This window comes from Periophthalmus magnuspinnatus, chromosome 20, assembly GCF_009829125.3.
Source record: "Periophthalmus magnuspinnatus isolate fPerMag1 chromosome 20, fPerMag1.2.pri, whole genome shotgun sequence".
In the NCBI taxonomy this organism is placed as follows: Eukaryota; Metazoa; Chordata; class Actinopteri; order Gobiiformes; family Gobiidae; genus Periophthalmus; species Periophthalmus magnuspinnatus.
In genome coordinates, this window is record NC_047145.1 from 28,024,947 (window position 1) to 28,044,079 (window position 19,133).

The window sequence follows — 19,133 nt, forward strand, 5'->3', positions numbered from 1 at the left end:
CCCCCTCATAACTGAAATCATTCACTCCTCTCTCACCTCCGGTACTGTTCCCTCCACCCTCAAAACTGCTGCCGTCACTCGGATACTCAAAAAACCCGGTTCTGATCCCTCTGACCTCAATAACTTTCGTCCCATTTCAAACCTACCCTTCATTTCCAAACTCCTTGAGAAAACAGTTGCTGCCCACCTCCACACTCATCTTTCCTCCAATAACATCTACAAACAATTTCAATCTGGCTTCCGTCCCCTCCATAGCACTGAAACTGCCCTTTTGAAAATCACAAACGACCTCCTCCTCTCTGCTGACTCTGGTTCACTCTCCATCCTCCTCCTGCTAGATCTCAGTGCAGCATTTGACACCATTTCACACTCCATCCTCCTTGACAGACTTTCCTCCATCAGTGTCTCTGGTACTCCCCTCTCCTGGTTCCACTCCTACCTCTCAGATCTCTCTCAGTTTATTCAGCTCAAGTCATTCACCTCACACCCCTTCCCTGTCACGTCAATTGTTCCTCAGGGTTCTGTCCTCGGTCCTCTGCTCTTTCTAATCTATCTTCTCCCCCTTGGTTCCATCTTTAGAAAACACCACATTCACTTTCACTGTTACGCGGATGACACCCAGCTCTACATTTCCAGTAAACCCAACTCTACACTTCCACCCTCCTCCCTGACAGACTGCCTCACTGAAATACAAACCTGGTTCACCTCAAACTTCCTCAAACTTAACGGCAATAAAACAGAACTCCTACTCGTCGGCACCAAATCAACCCTAAGCAAAATAAATCCTTTTTCCATATCCATTCCTCCTCTATCTCCCCCTCCCCTCAGGTAAAGAATCTGGGTGTCATCCTCGACAGCACACTTTCCTTCACCTCCCATATCAACAACATCACCCGGTCCGCCTATTTCCACATCAGAAACATCCACCGCCTCCGTCCCTCACTCACCCCACACACCACCGCCATCCTCATCCATAGCCTGGTCACTTCCCGTATTGACTATTGCAATTCTCTTCTGTTCGGACTCCCACAGAAATCACTCCATAAACTCCAACTGGTCCAAAACTCAGCTGCCTCCCATCACCCTCCCCTCCCATCACCACATCACACCTGTCCTGCAACAGCTCCACTGGCTCCCCATCACGCACCGCATACACTACAAAATGATACTCCTCACATACAAAGCTCTCCACAACCTGGCCCCTCCATACCTGTCTGACCTCATTCACATCTCCACACCTGCCCGCTCCCTCCGCTCCTCCTCTTCCCTGCACCTCACTGTCCCTCCGGCCCATCTTGTCACTATGGGGAGCAGAGCCTTCAGCTGCTCTGCTCCCCAGCTCTGGAACTCCCTCCCCCATGACCTCCGCAACACACACTCACTCCCACACTTCAAATCTAAACTCAAAACTCATCTGTTTAGAAAGGCCTTCTCACCCTGGCCACTCTGACCATAACTGCTTTGTCTTTTAATCTATATTTGTTAAAAATGTATTTTTAATCATTTTACATTGTTCAATTAGTATTGTGTATGTATGTATGTACGGCGACCTTGAGAGCCTTGAAAGGCGCCTAACAAATAAAATGTATTATTATTATTATTATTATTATTATTATTATTATTATTATTATTATTATACCTTCTCCAGATCCACAAAGCACATGTGGACTGGTTGGGCAAACTCCCACAACCCCTCGAGCATCCAATGGAGAGTATAGCACTGGGCCAGTGTTTCGCAACTGGGACGAATACCACACTGCTTCGCCTGAATTTGAAGTTTCTCCTCTCCAGTGCCCTGGAATAGACCTTACTGGAAAGGCTGAGGGCTATGATTTCCCTGTTGTTCCACCTTCTTAAACAGAGGGACTACTATCCTGGGCTGCGACTCCAGCATTACTGTCCCCAACCACACGCAATTTTGCAGACGTGTCACCCAAGACAGGCCCACAAAACCCAGAGAATTAAGATACTCAGGATGGACCCACCCCTGGACCCTTGCCACCAAGGAGCTTTCCAACCACCTCAGTGATTTCAGCAAAGGTGACAGGTGAGTCTGCTCCAGTTCCCCAATCTCTGCTTCCTCCTCAGAAGACCTGACGGTGGGATTAGGAGATCCTCAAAGAAGCATTGCTTCCCCCTCCTGAGGCATCAGACTGTTTGCCAGAATCTCTTTGAGGCCAACTGATAGTCCTCCTCCATGGCCTTCCCAAACTCCTCCCAACCCTGAGTTTTTGCCTCTATGACTGCACAAGTCACGGCATGCCCACAGGTCCTCATCAGCTACCTCAGAAGTTCCACAAGCCAACAAGGTTTGTTAGGACTTCTTCAGCCTGACGGCATCCCTTATTTTTGGTGTGCTTCACCGGGTTTGAGGATTACCATCATGACAAGCACTGCAGACCTTACAACCACAGCTATGAGTGGCCATATCGACAATAGAGATAGAGAACATGGCCCATTCGGAATCCATAGCCCCAGCCTCCTCTGGGATCTGGGAGAAGCTGTCCCGGAGGTGTGAGTTGAAGATCCTGCTGACAGAGGGCTCCGCTAGACATTCCCAACAGACCCTCACAGTGCACTTGGGTCTGTAAGCAAATCCAGCTCACCACCAGGTGGTGATCGGTTGACAGCTCTGCCTCTCTCGTTACCCGAGTGTCCAGATGAGGTCAGAAGACATGAGAACAAAGTCGATCAACCTAGGGTGTCCTGGTGCCACATGCACTGACGCTCTTTTGCTTGAACATGGTGTTTGTTATGGACAAACCGTGAATAGCACAGAACTCCAACACTTGGTGGCTGAGCTGTGGGGCAATAAGCAAGTCCACACCAACCCACCGCCTCTCCCCATGGGCAATGGCAGAGAAATGGAGGGTCTAGCCCCTTTCAAGTAATTGGGTTCTAGAGCCCAAGCTGTGGGTCCAGGTGAAGCCAACTATATCTAGTTGGTAACGTTCAACATTCCGCAGAAGCTCAGGGTCCTTTCCCCCCAGCAAGGTGAAATTCCATATTCCCAGAGCCAGCCTACATGTCCAGAGATCCAGTTGCTGAGGCTCCTGCCTTCAACTGCCTCCCAGATCTTTCCGCACCGGCCCCGCATGGGTCTTCCCGCAGGTGGTGGATCCACAGGAGAATGGCCCATGTCGCTCCCATGGCTGTATCCATGCAGCTAAAATGCAACTATGAAATGAAAAAGTCCTTAAAGAAAAATACACTGAAATGCACTGGGCACATATAAAACAATTTTTTTTTTTTCTTATAATTTATTTTTATAATGCTACTTTGCAAGTTCAGGATGAGTTGAGTCTGACTTTATTTAATTATCTAAATTATATTTAAGGTTAAAGCACTTGCACCTATCAGCGTGCATGAGGCTGAGTGCTTAAGTGAAAAGCTTTGACGCACTGTACAAACTAATGGGCAGTAGTGGTACGTAGAAAGACACAGTGGAGGTTTCAAATAAGACATCTATAACTATAGAACATTTATTACTGATATATTTGATTAGTAATTGCATGTATGTATACTAAGGCATGTCAGCAGTTATGTGCATTTAAAGGTGAACTATGTAACTTTATAATGGGGGATGCACGTTCTTGTCTCCATAGCAATGTTTATGCTTTGCCTGGAATAAGAGTTTGGCATTAAGCTAGTATATCTTTTTCATTCAAATATCGATGTTTTATGGCTTAAATTATACATGAAAAAGCATTCATTCTTACTGTGAGTAGGCTCAGCTCTTAACATATCTGATCTACTGGTCTACTGGGATCAGCTGTGCATCACCAAAGAGATAACTAATTTAAATGCCTTATTCTGGAACATTCCAGTCAAAGCATTATCTCTGTCTCTTTCTTGTTGTGTAGTTTTACATTTTTGATAATGAGCAATACACTGTTAGCTTGTCTTAGACACAAGAGACCGGGAAATGAGCCATAAGAACAGGCAGGGTAGAGAGAGGGCATACCCAGGGAGAGGGTTCTTGGCTGGGGTATACACATGGTTCATGAAAGAAAAACTCACAGTGGTCACAGAAATAACTTGAATCTGACAAAATTTATAATAAATAAAACTTATATGAAATTTAACCAATGAAAGTCAGACATTGCTTTTCCACCATGCTTCAAAACAATTATTAAAAAAAATAAAATAAACAGGCCTGGAAAAAATGATGGTGTTGCACAACCTTTTGAGGCAATCACTGCAATCCAACGATTCATGTAACTGTCAATGAGACTTCTGCACCTCTGAGCAGGTATTTTAGCCTACTCCTCATGAGCAAACTGCTCCAGTTGTATTGTTGTTTGAAGGTTGCCTTTTCTACATGGCATGTTTCAGCTCCTTCCAAAGATGCTCAATAGGATTTAGGTCAGGGCTCATAGAAGGTCACTTCAGAATAATAGGGAATTCAGTTTTCAGCTTCACTTCTTGGGTGTTTTTAGCTGTGAGTTTTGGGTCATTGTCCTGTTGCAAGACCCATGACTGAGACCAAGCTTTCTGACACTGGCCAGCACATTTCTCTCTAGAATACCTTGATAGTGTTGCGATTTCATTGTACACTGCACAGATTCAAGACACCCTGTGCCAGATGCAGCAAAATAGTCCCAGAAGATAACAGAGCCTCCTCCATGTTTTACAGTAGGAATAGTGTTCTTCATGTTTCATTTTTCTGTCTGTGAACATAGAGCTGATATGCCTTGGAAAAAGTTCAATTTTTGTCTCAGTTGTCCTTGGGACATTCTCCCAGAAGATTTGTAGTTTGGCAAATTCCAATCTGGCTTTTTTATGATTTATTTTCAACAATAGTGTCCTCCTTGGTCATCTCCCATTAAGTCCACTTTGGCTCAAACAACGACAGATGGTGCCATCTGACACTGATGTTCCTTGAGCTTGAAGTTCACCTTTAATCTCTTTATACGTTTTTCTGGGCTCTTTTGTTGCCATTCGTATTATCCGTCTCTTTGATTTGTCAGAAATTTTCCTCCTGTGGCCACGTACAGGGAGGTTGACTACAGTCTCATGGATCTTAAATTTCTGAATAATAATAATATGTGCAACTGTAGTCACAGGAACATAAAGTTGCTTGAAAATGGTCTTATAGCCTTTACCTTCCGCATGCTTGTCTATAATTTTCTTTCTTATATCCTGAAACAACACTTTCCTTTGCTTCCTCTGGTCCAAGATGAGTGTGGTACCCAACATGTCACCAAACAGCACAGTGACTACCTGTAGCCCTATATAGGCCCACTGAGTGATTATACGATTGTAGACACCTGTAATGCTAATTAGTGGACACACCTTGGACTAACATGTCCCTTTGGTCACATTATTTTCAGTTTTTTTCTAGGGGTATCATCATTTTTGTCTAGGCCTGTTTCATGAGTCTTTCGTTGGTTAAATTTCATAGGATTTTTACGTATTACTTTTTGTCAGATTCAAGTTATTCCCATGACCATTGTGAGTTTTTCTTTCATTAACCGAAGGGTACCAACAATTTTGTCCCGTGTGTATACTGTAGATAGTTATACTGAAGTCCTGACAAACACTTTCAATGTCCACAGGGGGATAGCACATAATGCATAAGTTACTTAGCTCAAAGTACTATTTGTTACATTGTAAATTTGTTTGTTTTGTTTTGTTTTGTTTTTTTGTTTCACAGGTGATCCAAACAGTCAGTGCAAAAGACCAGGACCTCCCCTCAGCAGGACAGCAATTCTCCTTCAAAGCTGTGAAAGAAGATGGCAAGAGCAAGAACTTCACTGTACGAGACTTTGGAAGTGAGTATTTCAAATATATGCTAGGTTTTCCATGTATACTGCTAGGGCTAGACTGGGACTAAACCATGACTAATCAGGTTAAAAACATGACTTATATGTGCCAAGCCAAGAAAACCAAAGCTGGTCTTAAACCAGCTATAAACAGGACAAGTTTTATTATAGCCCAGCAACACCGTGTACAGACTTGGGTTTCCCCTGTGGCTTATGTGTCTGTATGTTACAAACCATGTCCTAGGGAGTAACACAAAATTGTGATAATAAGTAGCTTTTTAATTTAGTGATAAGTGAGAGTACAATAACCAAAAACTTAAAGTTACACTACAAATAAAAATAAACAAAAGGAGGCTCTACAAAGACAAAATTTTAGGTATAAGGTTAAACACAAAAGATCAAGTTTCTTAGTTATAGATAAGTCAAATTTTACAATTCTGTCAATGTTCAAGGTCAGACAGGTGGCATGAGGTCCAGAAAACAACATCAGGCAGCCCCGAGAAGCAGGAGGCGTGTCCTTTTAAAGTGGTGCGCCACAGGTGGAGGGTGTTGATTCGCCAGGCCATTGATTATTGCTCCAATCACATGCGGAGCAGTGCTGTCAATCAGCTGCCAGCTGTGGGGCACACCAGGAGAGGCCGAGAGAAAGAGATAGAAAGAGTGAGAGAACACACACTGTAGGGGGAGCTAGAGGCCCTGGGACAAAACACTCCCCCTCTTAAGTTGCAAATCCTTTGTAACACAAAAAAAAACCCAAAAAAAAACAAGCCATATGTTGTAACGGTGTGGGTTAGGACCAAAGTATGCGGACTCAGAGCGGGTTGACAGTGTTTATTTACAAGTTTTTGTGAAAGAAGTCTTAAACAGTTCAGATAACACATACACGAGGATCCGGGAAGCAGGAGGCAGGCAGGACGGATGGAGAGCGGGTCGGGAACGGGAAGCCGGGGCTGGAGTGAAGACGGGAGCGAGGACGAGACCAGGACAGACAGGGCCAGCGTAGTCCAAGGAGCGGGACCCAGGATAAGAGGCAGGCGGAACGCCAGAGACCAAGACAGGCAGAGCGGAGGGAGATGACTGTACCAGAGCGTAGAGGCAGGTGCAGGAGCGGGCGAAGGCAAGAGTCTGGAAAGGTGGCAAAATCCAAAATGAGAACAAGCAAGCGGGTAACAGGAATGCAAAAAACAGAGCTGGAACATTCACGTTTTACACGCGGACGGTCTGGCCCCGAGTGTAGTCTGCCGAGTCTTCTTATGCGCCACCACAGGTGAGGGTGATTGCGCTAATGCGCTCCAGGTGTGTGCAGAAGGAGTCAGAGACTCCGCCCAGCTCCAGACAGACAGGTGAGGGAGGGGGAGAGAGAGTACAGGAGGGCAGCAACAAACAGACATCATGACACCATACTTCCATTCAAGTTATTGAACTTACTAACCAATCCTACAGAACTCTGGCAAGAGAATGATCAGTTTTTCTGCAAAAACACATGAAAGATGGAAACAAGCAGAAAAACACTAGTAACAATTTTGTGATCGCAGCGTGAGATTGGCCAAGAGACTGGAGTGGGAGGGACACTGTGACACTGTAACATGCATATTAACCGGGAGCTACAATTTTGTAAACCTTATGAAATTTGGAGCCATGTTTAAAACAGTGGCTAACACAGGAGGGAGATCCTCTGAGGTGACTACAGCTATGGTCATGAGGCATTGACACAATTGGATAAGGAGACTTAACAATTGGATGGTGTTGGTCAACTCCCATGCACAGTCCATTTCAGGCCTGGGCAGTTGGCAATGGTGTGTGCAGGTTTATGGCAGTAGAAACATTTGTGTTCATCCTTTTTAGCTTTAAGAGTTTACAGGAGAGGTAGGCCTACTGATTGTTGGAGCAGGTACACATGATTTCTCAACAGGATTTTCCAGAAATGTGGACTTATGAGTTAAGATTCACTCATCAGCTAGTACTGCAGGTTCAGACAGGATTTTCCCTCTTTGTTCATTCAAATGAACCACAACACAACTCCCGTAAAGTATCAAAACTCTGGACTTTTTCAGAAGAACACCACTTGTCAAATAAAGTTCCTTTCTCTCGAGCAAACTCAACACTTGGGGTTTTTCTGCGATTTCTAAATTTTTGCCTGTACACCTTATACACCGTAACACTGTATACAGAAATGTGATGTGTGGAGAGTGAGAAAAAAATAACAGGGGCATAGAGGAGACACAGAGGAGAGAAGGAGAGAGAGCAGTGAGTGGATAGGAAGAGGAAAATACAGAGAATGGCATAGAGAGATATACAGACACACAAAGAGAGAGAGAGTTAAAGGAGAAAGAGTGGATAGGAAAAGAGGAAAAATAAAGAGTGAACAACAAAGAAAGAGAGAGAGACAGACAGACAAAGAGAAACAGCGAGAGAGAAACTGCTATTACTAATAGTACAACTACTTCTACTACTACTATTACCACTGCACAATGTTGTTACAATTACACAAGTACACAGCAATTATGTGTGTATAACATTGCAATGTTGTTATCCCAAAGACTGGAAATATGTGTTGTTGTTTTTTTTTTTGTTTTTTTTTTATTCAATACTTTTTACCTTAGGTCAGCTATTCAAACAGTGACAAAACAAGACTATACCGTTACTACTACTACTCTGCGTCTGGTGCAGACGCAGAGTAGTAGATTATCCCATATTCTATGGGATAATCTGACTTTATTTTTGAGATAAATATGCAGAAAAGTTTACCAGACCATCACAGTTAAAGTTAAAGAGTTTAACAGTGACAGTGTCATGTCTGAAGTAGTTTTATCATCCATTTGAGTAATCTTGCAATCTCTCCCAGGCCCTATTCAAGCTCTCCTTATGATTAACAGTACAATTCTGTCCAATGCTTAGCCCACAAGTGTACGTCATCCATGCTCCCACATGGCAATTCTCCATAAACATACACAAGCATGATACAAAACAATACATTTCAATTCAATTTGTTTTTGTGAACCCCAAAATCACAATCAGAGCAGTTGCCTCTTAGGGCTGATGATAATTGATTTAACCAACAGAAAGATAGTAGATCAAAAATGAAACAGACACTGGTCAGTAACAGACAAGATTAATCAACAGAAATTAATCAACAGAAAACAAGCAAATTAAACAACAGAAAACAAGCAAATGGATAACTGTCCCAGAACATCCCCTGTCTTTAGACCTTCGTTCTCAGTAAGCAAAAACTGGGAGAAACCTCCCATGGACGGACAGTCTGCAGATGTGACCAGGACTAATGTGCATTAATTTGCAGATAGTGTTCAAGTCTGTAGGGCCAGAGGCCACTCAACCAAGGGACAGAGGGAGGCTTACCCACTGTAGGGTAGGGGTCATTATAGCCAGGGATTGGGTCATCCAACCAGGCTCTTTTGTCTTAGTCCCTGTTAAGAGCCTGGTTGTTGCACTTTGAACTAGCTTTATATAGAGTTTTTAGAGCAAGGGGCAAGTAGGGAATTACAGTAATGTAGGCTGATGTAGGCTACGATATTACGAAGGTGCTTTACAGGCTTGGCTGTGGTGTGAACGAGAGCTCTTGGGCAAATACGACTCCAAGGTTCCTTACAGTAGAGCTGGAGGCTACCTTTGGAGCCTCAAACAATGACCTCTATTTTTTAGAGTTAAGAAGCAGATAATTAAGTATCATCCAGGTTCGTATGTCCTTCACACAGGCACTAAGTCTGTCAACTCGATGAGTCTGATCTGGTTTCATTGATCAGTACAAGTACGTGTCATCAGCACAGTGGAACTTAATGCTATGTTTTTTTGTTTTTTTTTTTAAATCATATTACCGAACAGAAATTTATAAAGTGTGACCAGGATTGGATCAAGAACCCTGTGGCACACAGTAGGCTACCTTAGAACATGGCGAGGAGCTCAGATTTACATTAACAAACTGGTGCCTATCACATAAGTAGAGTTAAATCACTTGACACCTATGTCACATGTCTAACCTCTGTAGTAGAATGCTGTAGTCAGTGGTGTCAAATACTGCTCTGAAGTCCAACAGAAGCAGGACTGAGACCAGCCCATTGCCAGCAGCTAATAACAAGCCATTTCTGACTTTAAGTAACGCAGTTGATGTTCTGTGGTGAGCTCTGAATCCTGATTTAAAACTTCAACTGAATTGTTAGCCTGTAGGTGGCAACAAAGCTATTTAACTACAACTGTTTCAAGGATATTTTGAGACAAAGGGAAGATTAGAGATGGGTTTCTAGTTGGCTATAAGATCAGGTTAAAGATTAGTTTTTTTCAGAAGCAGTTTAATCACTGCATATTTGAAAGACTGGGGGACATAGCCTAATGATGTATTTATTATATTAAGGATAGGATCTATAATTAGAGGGAGCATTTCTTTGAAGAGTCTGGTTGGAACAGGGTCTAACATACAAGTTGATGTTTTTGAGAACATAAAGGCTGAAGTTATCTCAGCTTGGTCGACAGCAGTAAACCTAGTATCACTGTTGGATTTATGTGGGACAGTGACTCTCACGCACAGAGTCTGCTCTGCATAATATGCAGGAAAAGCAAATGAGGCAATGAAACCTTCAAAACTGCTTTGGCACATGGAGACTAAGCACCTGGGATTAAAAGATAAGATTTAGTTTTTGGAAAGAAACACATGTGAGCAAGAAGGAAAGAAGAAACAAGTGCAGGGCTTCCACTAATGTAGTGGTATGGTGAGTTGTATTTTTTATGCACTTAACTTCTTTTTGCCATATTTATCTGCCACACGTAGAAGGCTGGTCTGTGAAAATAAAACCTACATTATTCTGGTCCGTGGTGCAAAAAAGGTTGGGGACCACTGTAGTAGAGCACTAACAGCATTCCCAAGGCAGCCAATGACACTGTCAAAATGTATGTTAACATCTCCAACTACAATCCTTTCCCAAGCTAACACCAGACTTGATATAAAGTCAGATAACTCAGTCAAAAACTATGAATAGGGCCCAGGAAGTTGGCAGATTATTATGAATAAAACAGCTTTTTGGTTTCTCCAGTTTGGATAAGTGATTGACAGTAAAAGGCAAATAGCTAAATGTGTTGTTAGTTTTAGGACTAAGTAGTAAACTGGAGTGTGAAATGACCACACCACATCACTGCCACGTTGGGGGGCTGCTAGTCACCTGTGGTCCTGGCACTCTGAAAATTCAAGTAAGTAGGCTCATTTTGTTTAACATAGTCACACTGCAGGAGTCATGTTTCAGTTAGAGCTAGAAGATCTAGGTTGTGGTCACCAATTAACTAATTTACTGAAAGAGATTAGGAGGAAAAAGGAGCTATTGTTAAGCAGTCCTCACTTGACATGCTTATCCATTCGTTTGTTAATGGCACAAGTCGGTATTTTTGTTAAGTTTTGTGGTCTGACACCTGGAATAGTGTTTTTATAACATGGCTTTTTAGGATGAGGGATACACACAGTCTCCATCTGCTATGAGTCTGAACACTTTATTTGTGACAGTGCAGGCAAGAACTCAGCAACAGTAACAAGCAGGTCTCACTCTGCTGCTCTGCAGCCGAGGCTCATCTCTGGCACATTACGCCAGGCTGTTGGTCAGGTCCCGAATTAAAAGGGATGTAATAGCCAGGTGGATGCCATCCCTGCGTATGAGTCCGGGCTGCCCCCAGAATGCACTCCAGATATCAACAAAGACTATGTTATTTTGAGGACCCCAATTTGACAACCACCAGTAAAACAGCTGAACATTTCAGAATTGGTACAGTTTGGCAGGGGACCAGAAAATACCACAGTACCTGACATAGACTTAGCCAATACACAGCTCGTACTTGCAATTTGAGCACATCAGACTGCTTCAGCCGGGTGTTGTTACCACCTGCGTGACTCACAATTTGATGTACCTACTTCTACTCTGCTTTAGAAGCCTAAGGTTACTGTTGAGGTCACCCATTCAGGCCCCTGGATAACACCTAACAGTTGCTGCTGGCCACGCTCTGTCTCTAACCATAGAATTTACAATACTTATTACAGAAGGGAAGCTCATGGTCCACTAAGTTTTTGTGTTTAGCACTTTGCTTCTTCCAAACTGTCACAAATCGATCCTGGTCTGGTCTCAACTGCATAGGACGCGTTGGGGGCTGCTAGCAGTCCTAGCAGCACTGATGCGGTCCGTGTAACACTGTCCTCCAAAACTGCCAGTACATTACACATAACTCCACTATCCCTGTCGTTAGTAAAGGGTTCTGACTCCACATATGACAATTTGAGCAGGAGGTTCAGCCATGATGTTAGTCGGCTAGGCTAGCTCAGGCTGAAGCTGAAATACTAAGTAATTGGGGGCTGAATAGGGCTCTGGGGGTTTAAGTGAGTAACTAGGTGCCAACTGTGTGTAAAGGATTTAAACTAGTATTAAATTAATTTGTGGATTAACAGAAGAATCAGGTAGCAATACAAGTCACAAACAGAATACACTCACCAGAAAGTGACGTCACTTACAAACAAATGTGTAGGAGTTTCAGTAGTGTAATGTACGCCAATGTTGTCATTGAGCTATGAAAGGGTAGTGACTTAGCACTGGGAGCAAACGTAAAAGAGCATCAAAACAAAACTGAAACTTATAAAACATGGTAATCTGTTGATGTCAGTGAATATAGCATTTTCAAAAAAAAAAGTAACATGGTGATATAAATATGTTATGACTTTACAGTTAATACCCCATAGAAGAATACCCCCTTCCATTCCATGCATCGATCAATCATTTTATTCTAAATATCAAAGCAAACTTAAACATGCACATGTAAGAATGATATTTTAAAGTGGTTTATGTAATTGCTGAACCCTTTGAGGAAAACACCTTTGGTCATTTATACAAGTTTGGACCTGGTTCCATCAAACAGAGACCAGTTTCCTCTTCAAAGAATCAAACTTTTGGACTTTCTGACATTTGACTGATTTGATGTTTGGTCCACACACTTTGACTCCTACTCAGATCAAACCAGGAGAACTTTCTCTTCAACTTTCCGTGGCCATTGTGTAGAACTCAAGCTTTAATTATATTTTTCACAATGCATAGTTTATCTTAACTTAAAAGCACAGTATGCAGCTTTCTGTGGGTTGTACAACACCTGGGGGTTGTACAACACCTGCATGATTGCATGATGATAGAAAGTTAAAAACACACTTCAGACCATTCTCCATGGAGATAAGGTTTATGTCATACGGTGGAATATTATAGCCAAAGGGACAACATTTCCATGGAAAAAAGCAGGAAAAGGTCATCCTCTGACCAAGTAAGAGTCAGGTTTGTACAGATGCAAGACCGCTCACAGTAAGGACATATGCTTCTATTTGTCTTTATGCATCTATTTTTTGGGTAAAAAGCCCAAAAATGTATTTTTTTGGTTACATACTGTGGTATTAAATATTTATGTTTTCACTATTGTTGTATTTATTTTGTGCAAAATCAATTTTCTGGAGCTTTCTACTATGTTATAATATTAACATAATGTAATCTAAATACATATGTTATGTGTTAAAGATTAATACCCCCTCTTTAAAATGTTGTATTCTGCATTCTTCGTTATAGAACTGACTATACAGACCTCTAAATTATGTGTCTATTTCTGTCTTTTTCTCCCAGATAACACTGCGGGCATTGTGACTAAGCGTGGGGGTTTCAGACGGCGCTTGCAGGAGTTGTACGTGTTGCCTGTGGTGATCGAGGATAACGGGTACCCCCCTAAGAGCAGCACGGGTACTCTGAGTATCCGTGTGTGTGGTTGTGGCTCAGATGGCTCTGTGCTTAGCTGCAGCGCAGAGGCCATCTTCTTACCTGTGGGACTGAGCACCGGAGCTCTCATTGCTATCCTCCTCTGTATGATCATACTGTTAGGTGAGGCATAGGCATATGTATTTATTTATCCCCCAATCCATCTTTTTTGTTTACAAAAGCAGTATAGAAATGCAATGTCTGGCAAGTCCAGACTGACATCTCTGCATTTTTAGACAGAGAGAAATCAGCCTAGTCCCCACTCCCTCGAGTCCGAACCAAAAGTTATCATTCAATCAGATTTATTTATTTCAGAGATGCATGTAGAAGGAGCTCACTGGTCACCGACCGTTTACACACAAGATCACATTTCTCTTGCCTTTCCATTATTCCCGCTTCTTCACATATAAATTAATCCCCATATTAAAGTATGTACAATGTTTAGCCCAAGATATTGATAGAATTTATTTAGTTTCTTCACCAGTAACATGCAAAAAAGGATGTTTAGTGGTCACTAGTTACTCACATAACCACACAAGTTCTGAAATCTCACTGAATCTCAACTAAATCTCACCTGAAATTGGTTAGCCGTTAGCTCAGATGACAGACTATTCATAATTTGAGATTTTTGCGGGTTCAGAGTTCACCCATGTAGTAAAAACATAACAATGTTCTTACACTGGAAAACAAAATACTTTCACATTCTGTATGACTAATGTGTTAAGTCCAGATATGATTTTTTTGTTGTTAGGATCATATAGTGCAAGAGCAGTTCCATCTGGATCATTTCTTACTCACCCCACTTCTACGACTGGCACTTAAAAAATAAGTCAGATAAATCACTAATAATATTCAAGTGTATCTGATATGGACTGAACAAAGCCCTGGGCTGCTTTAACTGGTAGTGCGATACTTTTATATGGCTTTAGTCTGATTTTGTGAATAGTGGTTGAGTCATTTAATGCTTTCAGATTTACCTTGAAGGAGTAATGTATGTTCAGGTATAATATAAACATCTATAATGATTTTGCAACTGGTTTTGAAGTAAAAGCATGTGAAAGAAAAAGCTATCATGATTACATAAATTAAGTAATTTTCTGTCATCTGCTTTGTTTGTAATGTTCCACTTATTTATAACATACAATAAATAAAGAAATATGCGCTGTATGGGGGTCACCTCTCCACAGATTTGACAAGTCAAATCTGTGGAGAGGTGACCCCCATACAGCGACCCCCATACAGCGACCCCCATACAGCGGCCTGATGGTGTCATCTGCTTGTCTCCCTGAAGACAAGCAGATGACATCATGGTGACATGCAGATCACAGACCCTACAGTAGAATATTTGCAAAAGTTGCACAGTGCTTCTAAATCCATGGGCAAAAGTCTAATTAGCAAACCCAAATGTAACACTTTTCAAAAAAAAAAAAAAAAAAGTGAGGATAATAATGGGAGCATTTCCCTTCAACTCAGTTTGTCCCAGTGAGAAAGCTAACAATCCCCACTCCTTTTCTCAATGCATTGCAGAAAAAAATTATTACGTACCTTACTATATTACGTACCTCTTGACTAATTAATAAGTAATACATCTAATACTTTTTTGCATTGTATAGGGTTTGCAATTTGTTATTGAGCTCTTTATATTGTCCACTAGGGGGGCCCAGGCACTGTCGAACATGACAGAGAACTCATTTGGGAGTCATAGGAAGCAGAATATGCATGCGGAGGTGATGGAACCTGTTTTAATGTGTCTTTTGCATTTTGCATTTTTGCAAAGAATGCAGAATGTATTTATTGAACTCTTTCAACTGAATCATTTGGGCCTATGCCAGCGGTGACTGTACTTACAGATCACACAAGCTATTTTACATTTATGAACAAAAATATGAAGTAAACTGCAAAAGACAGATTGAGCAGCAAGATGAAATGTTTGGAAGGAAACGCAGATTTGATTTGAAGAATAGTTACCAAGATTTTTGCCTAATAAATGATGTGTATTTTACAAGGGTTAGAATATATTATTGCAATGTGTTTTTTTCAACCACCATAGATTTCAGAATGACCTCAAATTTACGACTGTTGCTTGCAATTAACAATTCAAAACAAAATATGATAGCTTTTGAATGGTCAACCATTGTCAAAATAGCACTACATAACAAAAATCTGAATGAACTTTCCATTTTCAGTTGTTACCAAAAATACATTGAAAAATATTCATTCTTAGCATGAGTGAGGTTGCCTCTCCACAGATCTGATCTGTAACTTGGCCTGGTGGTGTCACCTGCTTGTCTACATGGAGGTAGATGAGTGTAATGTCATACTGTGGAACTTTCCAGGCAAAGCAGTAACATCTCAGGTGGTACCTGCACTAGAGCTATTTATCTTTAAATTGCTTTCCATTATAAAATATTCATCTTATGCCTGAAGTTCCTGTGGGCATACCATTGTCATTGTATTATTTTGCATGGGGCTGCCAATCTTGGCAGCAAATAAGTTCTACACGGACTACAAAGCTGTTTTAAAGCCTCCCACAGAACTGGTGCATTGTTGACTTGTTGGTCACATGAACATTGAATGTTTTACACAAATCAACCTACTCTGTATTATATTCTAGCGGTGAAGCTTTCCATTCTCCTTTTAAATGAATGGTATTCCACTTAATTGGAAGTGCCCCCACAGAGAACTTGTAGATTGGAGCATTTAGAGGCAAAAGTGGAACTGCAGAATAAGGTCAATAACCTCAATTTTCCTCTATTCTTAACCGTTAAAAGCCCACACCATTAAATCATTGACAGAAAATTCTAATTCTTTGAAATTGGAGCCTTTATTGGTCCCTCTGAACAAACAAATTAAAAAAAAAAAAAATTCAGATATAATTTTCCAAATATGAGTTTCAATTTGTATCATATTTGATACATCAGGTCACAATGCTCAAAGATTTGTTCTTTCCTGAACAAACAAAAATGTGATAAAACACAAACAACTTCAACAAATTTGTAATTCCAAACATAAAAAGTTCTACGATAATCTAGCACAAATCAGAAATCCACCAATGGAACTGGCTGGGTGGAAGTCTTGAAAGCATCACACTTGAGTTATTTTTACTCATTTTGCGGTTCACAGCCTTTTTATTTTGCATTGTGGTAGGTTTGAAACCAGTTTCTGTCCTTGTTCAGGCAAAGGTGCACTCTACATTTCTGACAGTACACATGGGTAAAGTGGCCTGTACAGTGCTTGCATCTCTGTTGGATTACCCATGTTGCATCCTCAGACACACTGAGGTTGTTCTGAAAGTGAATCAGCGTCAACAAATTCAGGAATCGACCCCCTGACATCACATCACAAACAGCGGGGTACCTTATCTCCCTCTCCCAGTAGATGTACATTTTAAAGTACATTGGGCATCTGTACTAACCCCATGTGCATGTACATACCCAGAATTAGCTTGATTTCTTGAGCATTTGTGTACACTAACTTTCCATTTTTCTGCACGCTGTACAAGTTTGTTTCTTCCGCAATTTCCTGTAGCATTTCGTCAGTCACACAATCTTTAAATACATATATGGTGTCCAGTCAAGCCTGTCTTCAGTCTTCCTCAACACATTCCACAAACTCAATAGATGGAGGTTCAAACTGTTTTCTTTTCCACTGATACGCCTTCCTTTCTCTTTACCCCTTGCCACCTGCTTTAGTGTTGTGTCCTTTGGTTTTGTTGTGTCCTCTTCTAGGACTTCTGGGCTTTCATCATCAACACTGCTATCTGGGTTTTCCTCTTCCTCATCATCAATGCTATCTGGGTTTTCACCATTAGGAGTCCATTCCTCTTCCTCCTCATCATCATCTTCACCTAGCTGCCCCATGTCACTTTAATTCCCATCCATCAACATTTTCAGAGCTTCTTCAAAACTGTATTTTCTTGCCATTTAAAAACATACATAAAAACACATTTTGATTTTATTTGAATTGGTCAGTTTTTAGCGAAAAGCAGTAAGGAAAAGAAAGTCACAAGCAATCGCATCATGGCAACACCGAACTAGTCATCGATAACCATGATAGAATAAGTTACATATATAGTTTTTTTACTCTAACTGTATCAAATTATGTAATTTAAATATAAAAAAGACTGTATGTTGTTTGATGTTATACTATATAATGCACAAAATACAATAAAATGTCAATTGACTAATTTAGAGTTACATGACCTTATATACCCGCTGTATCAAATTTGATACATCATTTTCAACACGGTTTTATTAAAACATAGATTATAAAATTTTAAGTATTTTCACTTTGCATCAACCCAGTAACTGTTCCTATTAATGTTTCAGTAAAAAAATAATAATGTTTTTCTTACCTTAAGCTTTTCAAACTTTGCAAAATTATTCATCAAAAAACACCTGTGTCCAATTCTTGAGTCATGCTTATCTTGCTGTGTCTCTGGAAGGCCTTCTAATGAATAAATTATTACCCCCTGTTGGATTATCTGTGCATTGCATGTATCTGATTGTATACATTAGGTTTTTCATGAAAAAAAAAAAAAAAATCACACTGCTAAAGTAGAGGGCTGAAAAACTCTTGTATCAAATATGATATGTTTGGCGTTATAGGGTTAATGTAAAGGTCTCTCAAAAATCACCTACACTCAAAATACCAGATTACCATAACACAGAAGTTACCAACCTTTTAATATTCTATAAATGTTTCCATTGTTTTGTTATTTAATTTAGATGATCACACCAGAAGTTTAGATTTATTCTACAGAAAATACACCTATAAATGCATAATTACACCTTTCAGTGCCCCTACTTCCCCCCTAAAGAAACTACCATAACACTTCTCTCTCTCATTTTTTACAGTGATTGTGGTGCTGTACGTAGGACTGAGACGGCAGAAGAAGAAAGAGACGCTGATGTCATCAAAAGAGGACATTCGCGACAATGTGATTCACTATGACGACGAGGGCGGGGGTGAGGAGGACACACACGCTTTCGACATGGGAACGCTACGCAACCCCAAAGCTGTCAATGAAAACATGCTACGCCGCGACGTCAAACCTGAACTCAAGTTAAAAAACAGCCGTGCTCCCGTATCCCAAGAGAGTGCAGATATACAGGAGTTTATTACCCAGCGATTAAAAGAGAATGATACGGACAATTCGGCACCACCCTATGACTCTCTGGCTACTTATGCATATGAGGGAGAAGGTTCGATTGCCGATTCACTGAGTTCTATTGAAACTCATGTTGTAGAGCCAGAGCAGGACTACGAATACCTCAACGAATGGGGTCCCCGCTTTAAGACGCTAGCTGGGATTTTTGGGGAACATTCTGAATGCCAATCGGACTCAACCACAACAGAAAACACACACTGACGTTTTGTTCACAATTTTTCACAATGTATTTGTTTTGTCACTATTTATGTGCACTGTTAAGTCATGCTTTGTCCCAAAATTGTAACCACATCAACGTTTAGAGAAGCTAAGGAGAATAAATGACATTCAATTGGCTTTTTCCTTTAAAGATACACTATAAAACCTTTTTGTTTGAGGGTACGTTACCTGCTAGTCTCCATGGAGTGTGTCTAGAGTGTTCCACAGTAT

At 41.1% G+C, this 19,133-nt stretch overlaps 1 protein-coding gene across 1 annotated transcript in view; it reads left to right on the forward strand.

Moving 5' to 3' along the window:
• Positions 1-18,905, forward strand: part of LOC117388170 (cadherin-12-like) — a 281,473-nt gene extending 262,568 nt beyond the window's left edge. The window contains 3 exon segments of the mRNA XM_033985644.2: positions 5,657-5,774; positions 13,406-13,657; positions 18,391-18,905. Coding sequence (XP_033841535.2) covers positions 5,657-5,774; positions 13,406-13,657; positions 18,391-18,905 — 885 coding nt within the window.
• The last annotated feature ends 228 nt before the right edge of the window (positions 18,906-19,133 follow it).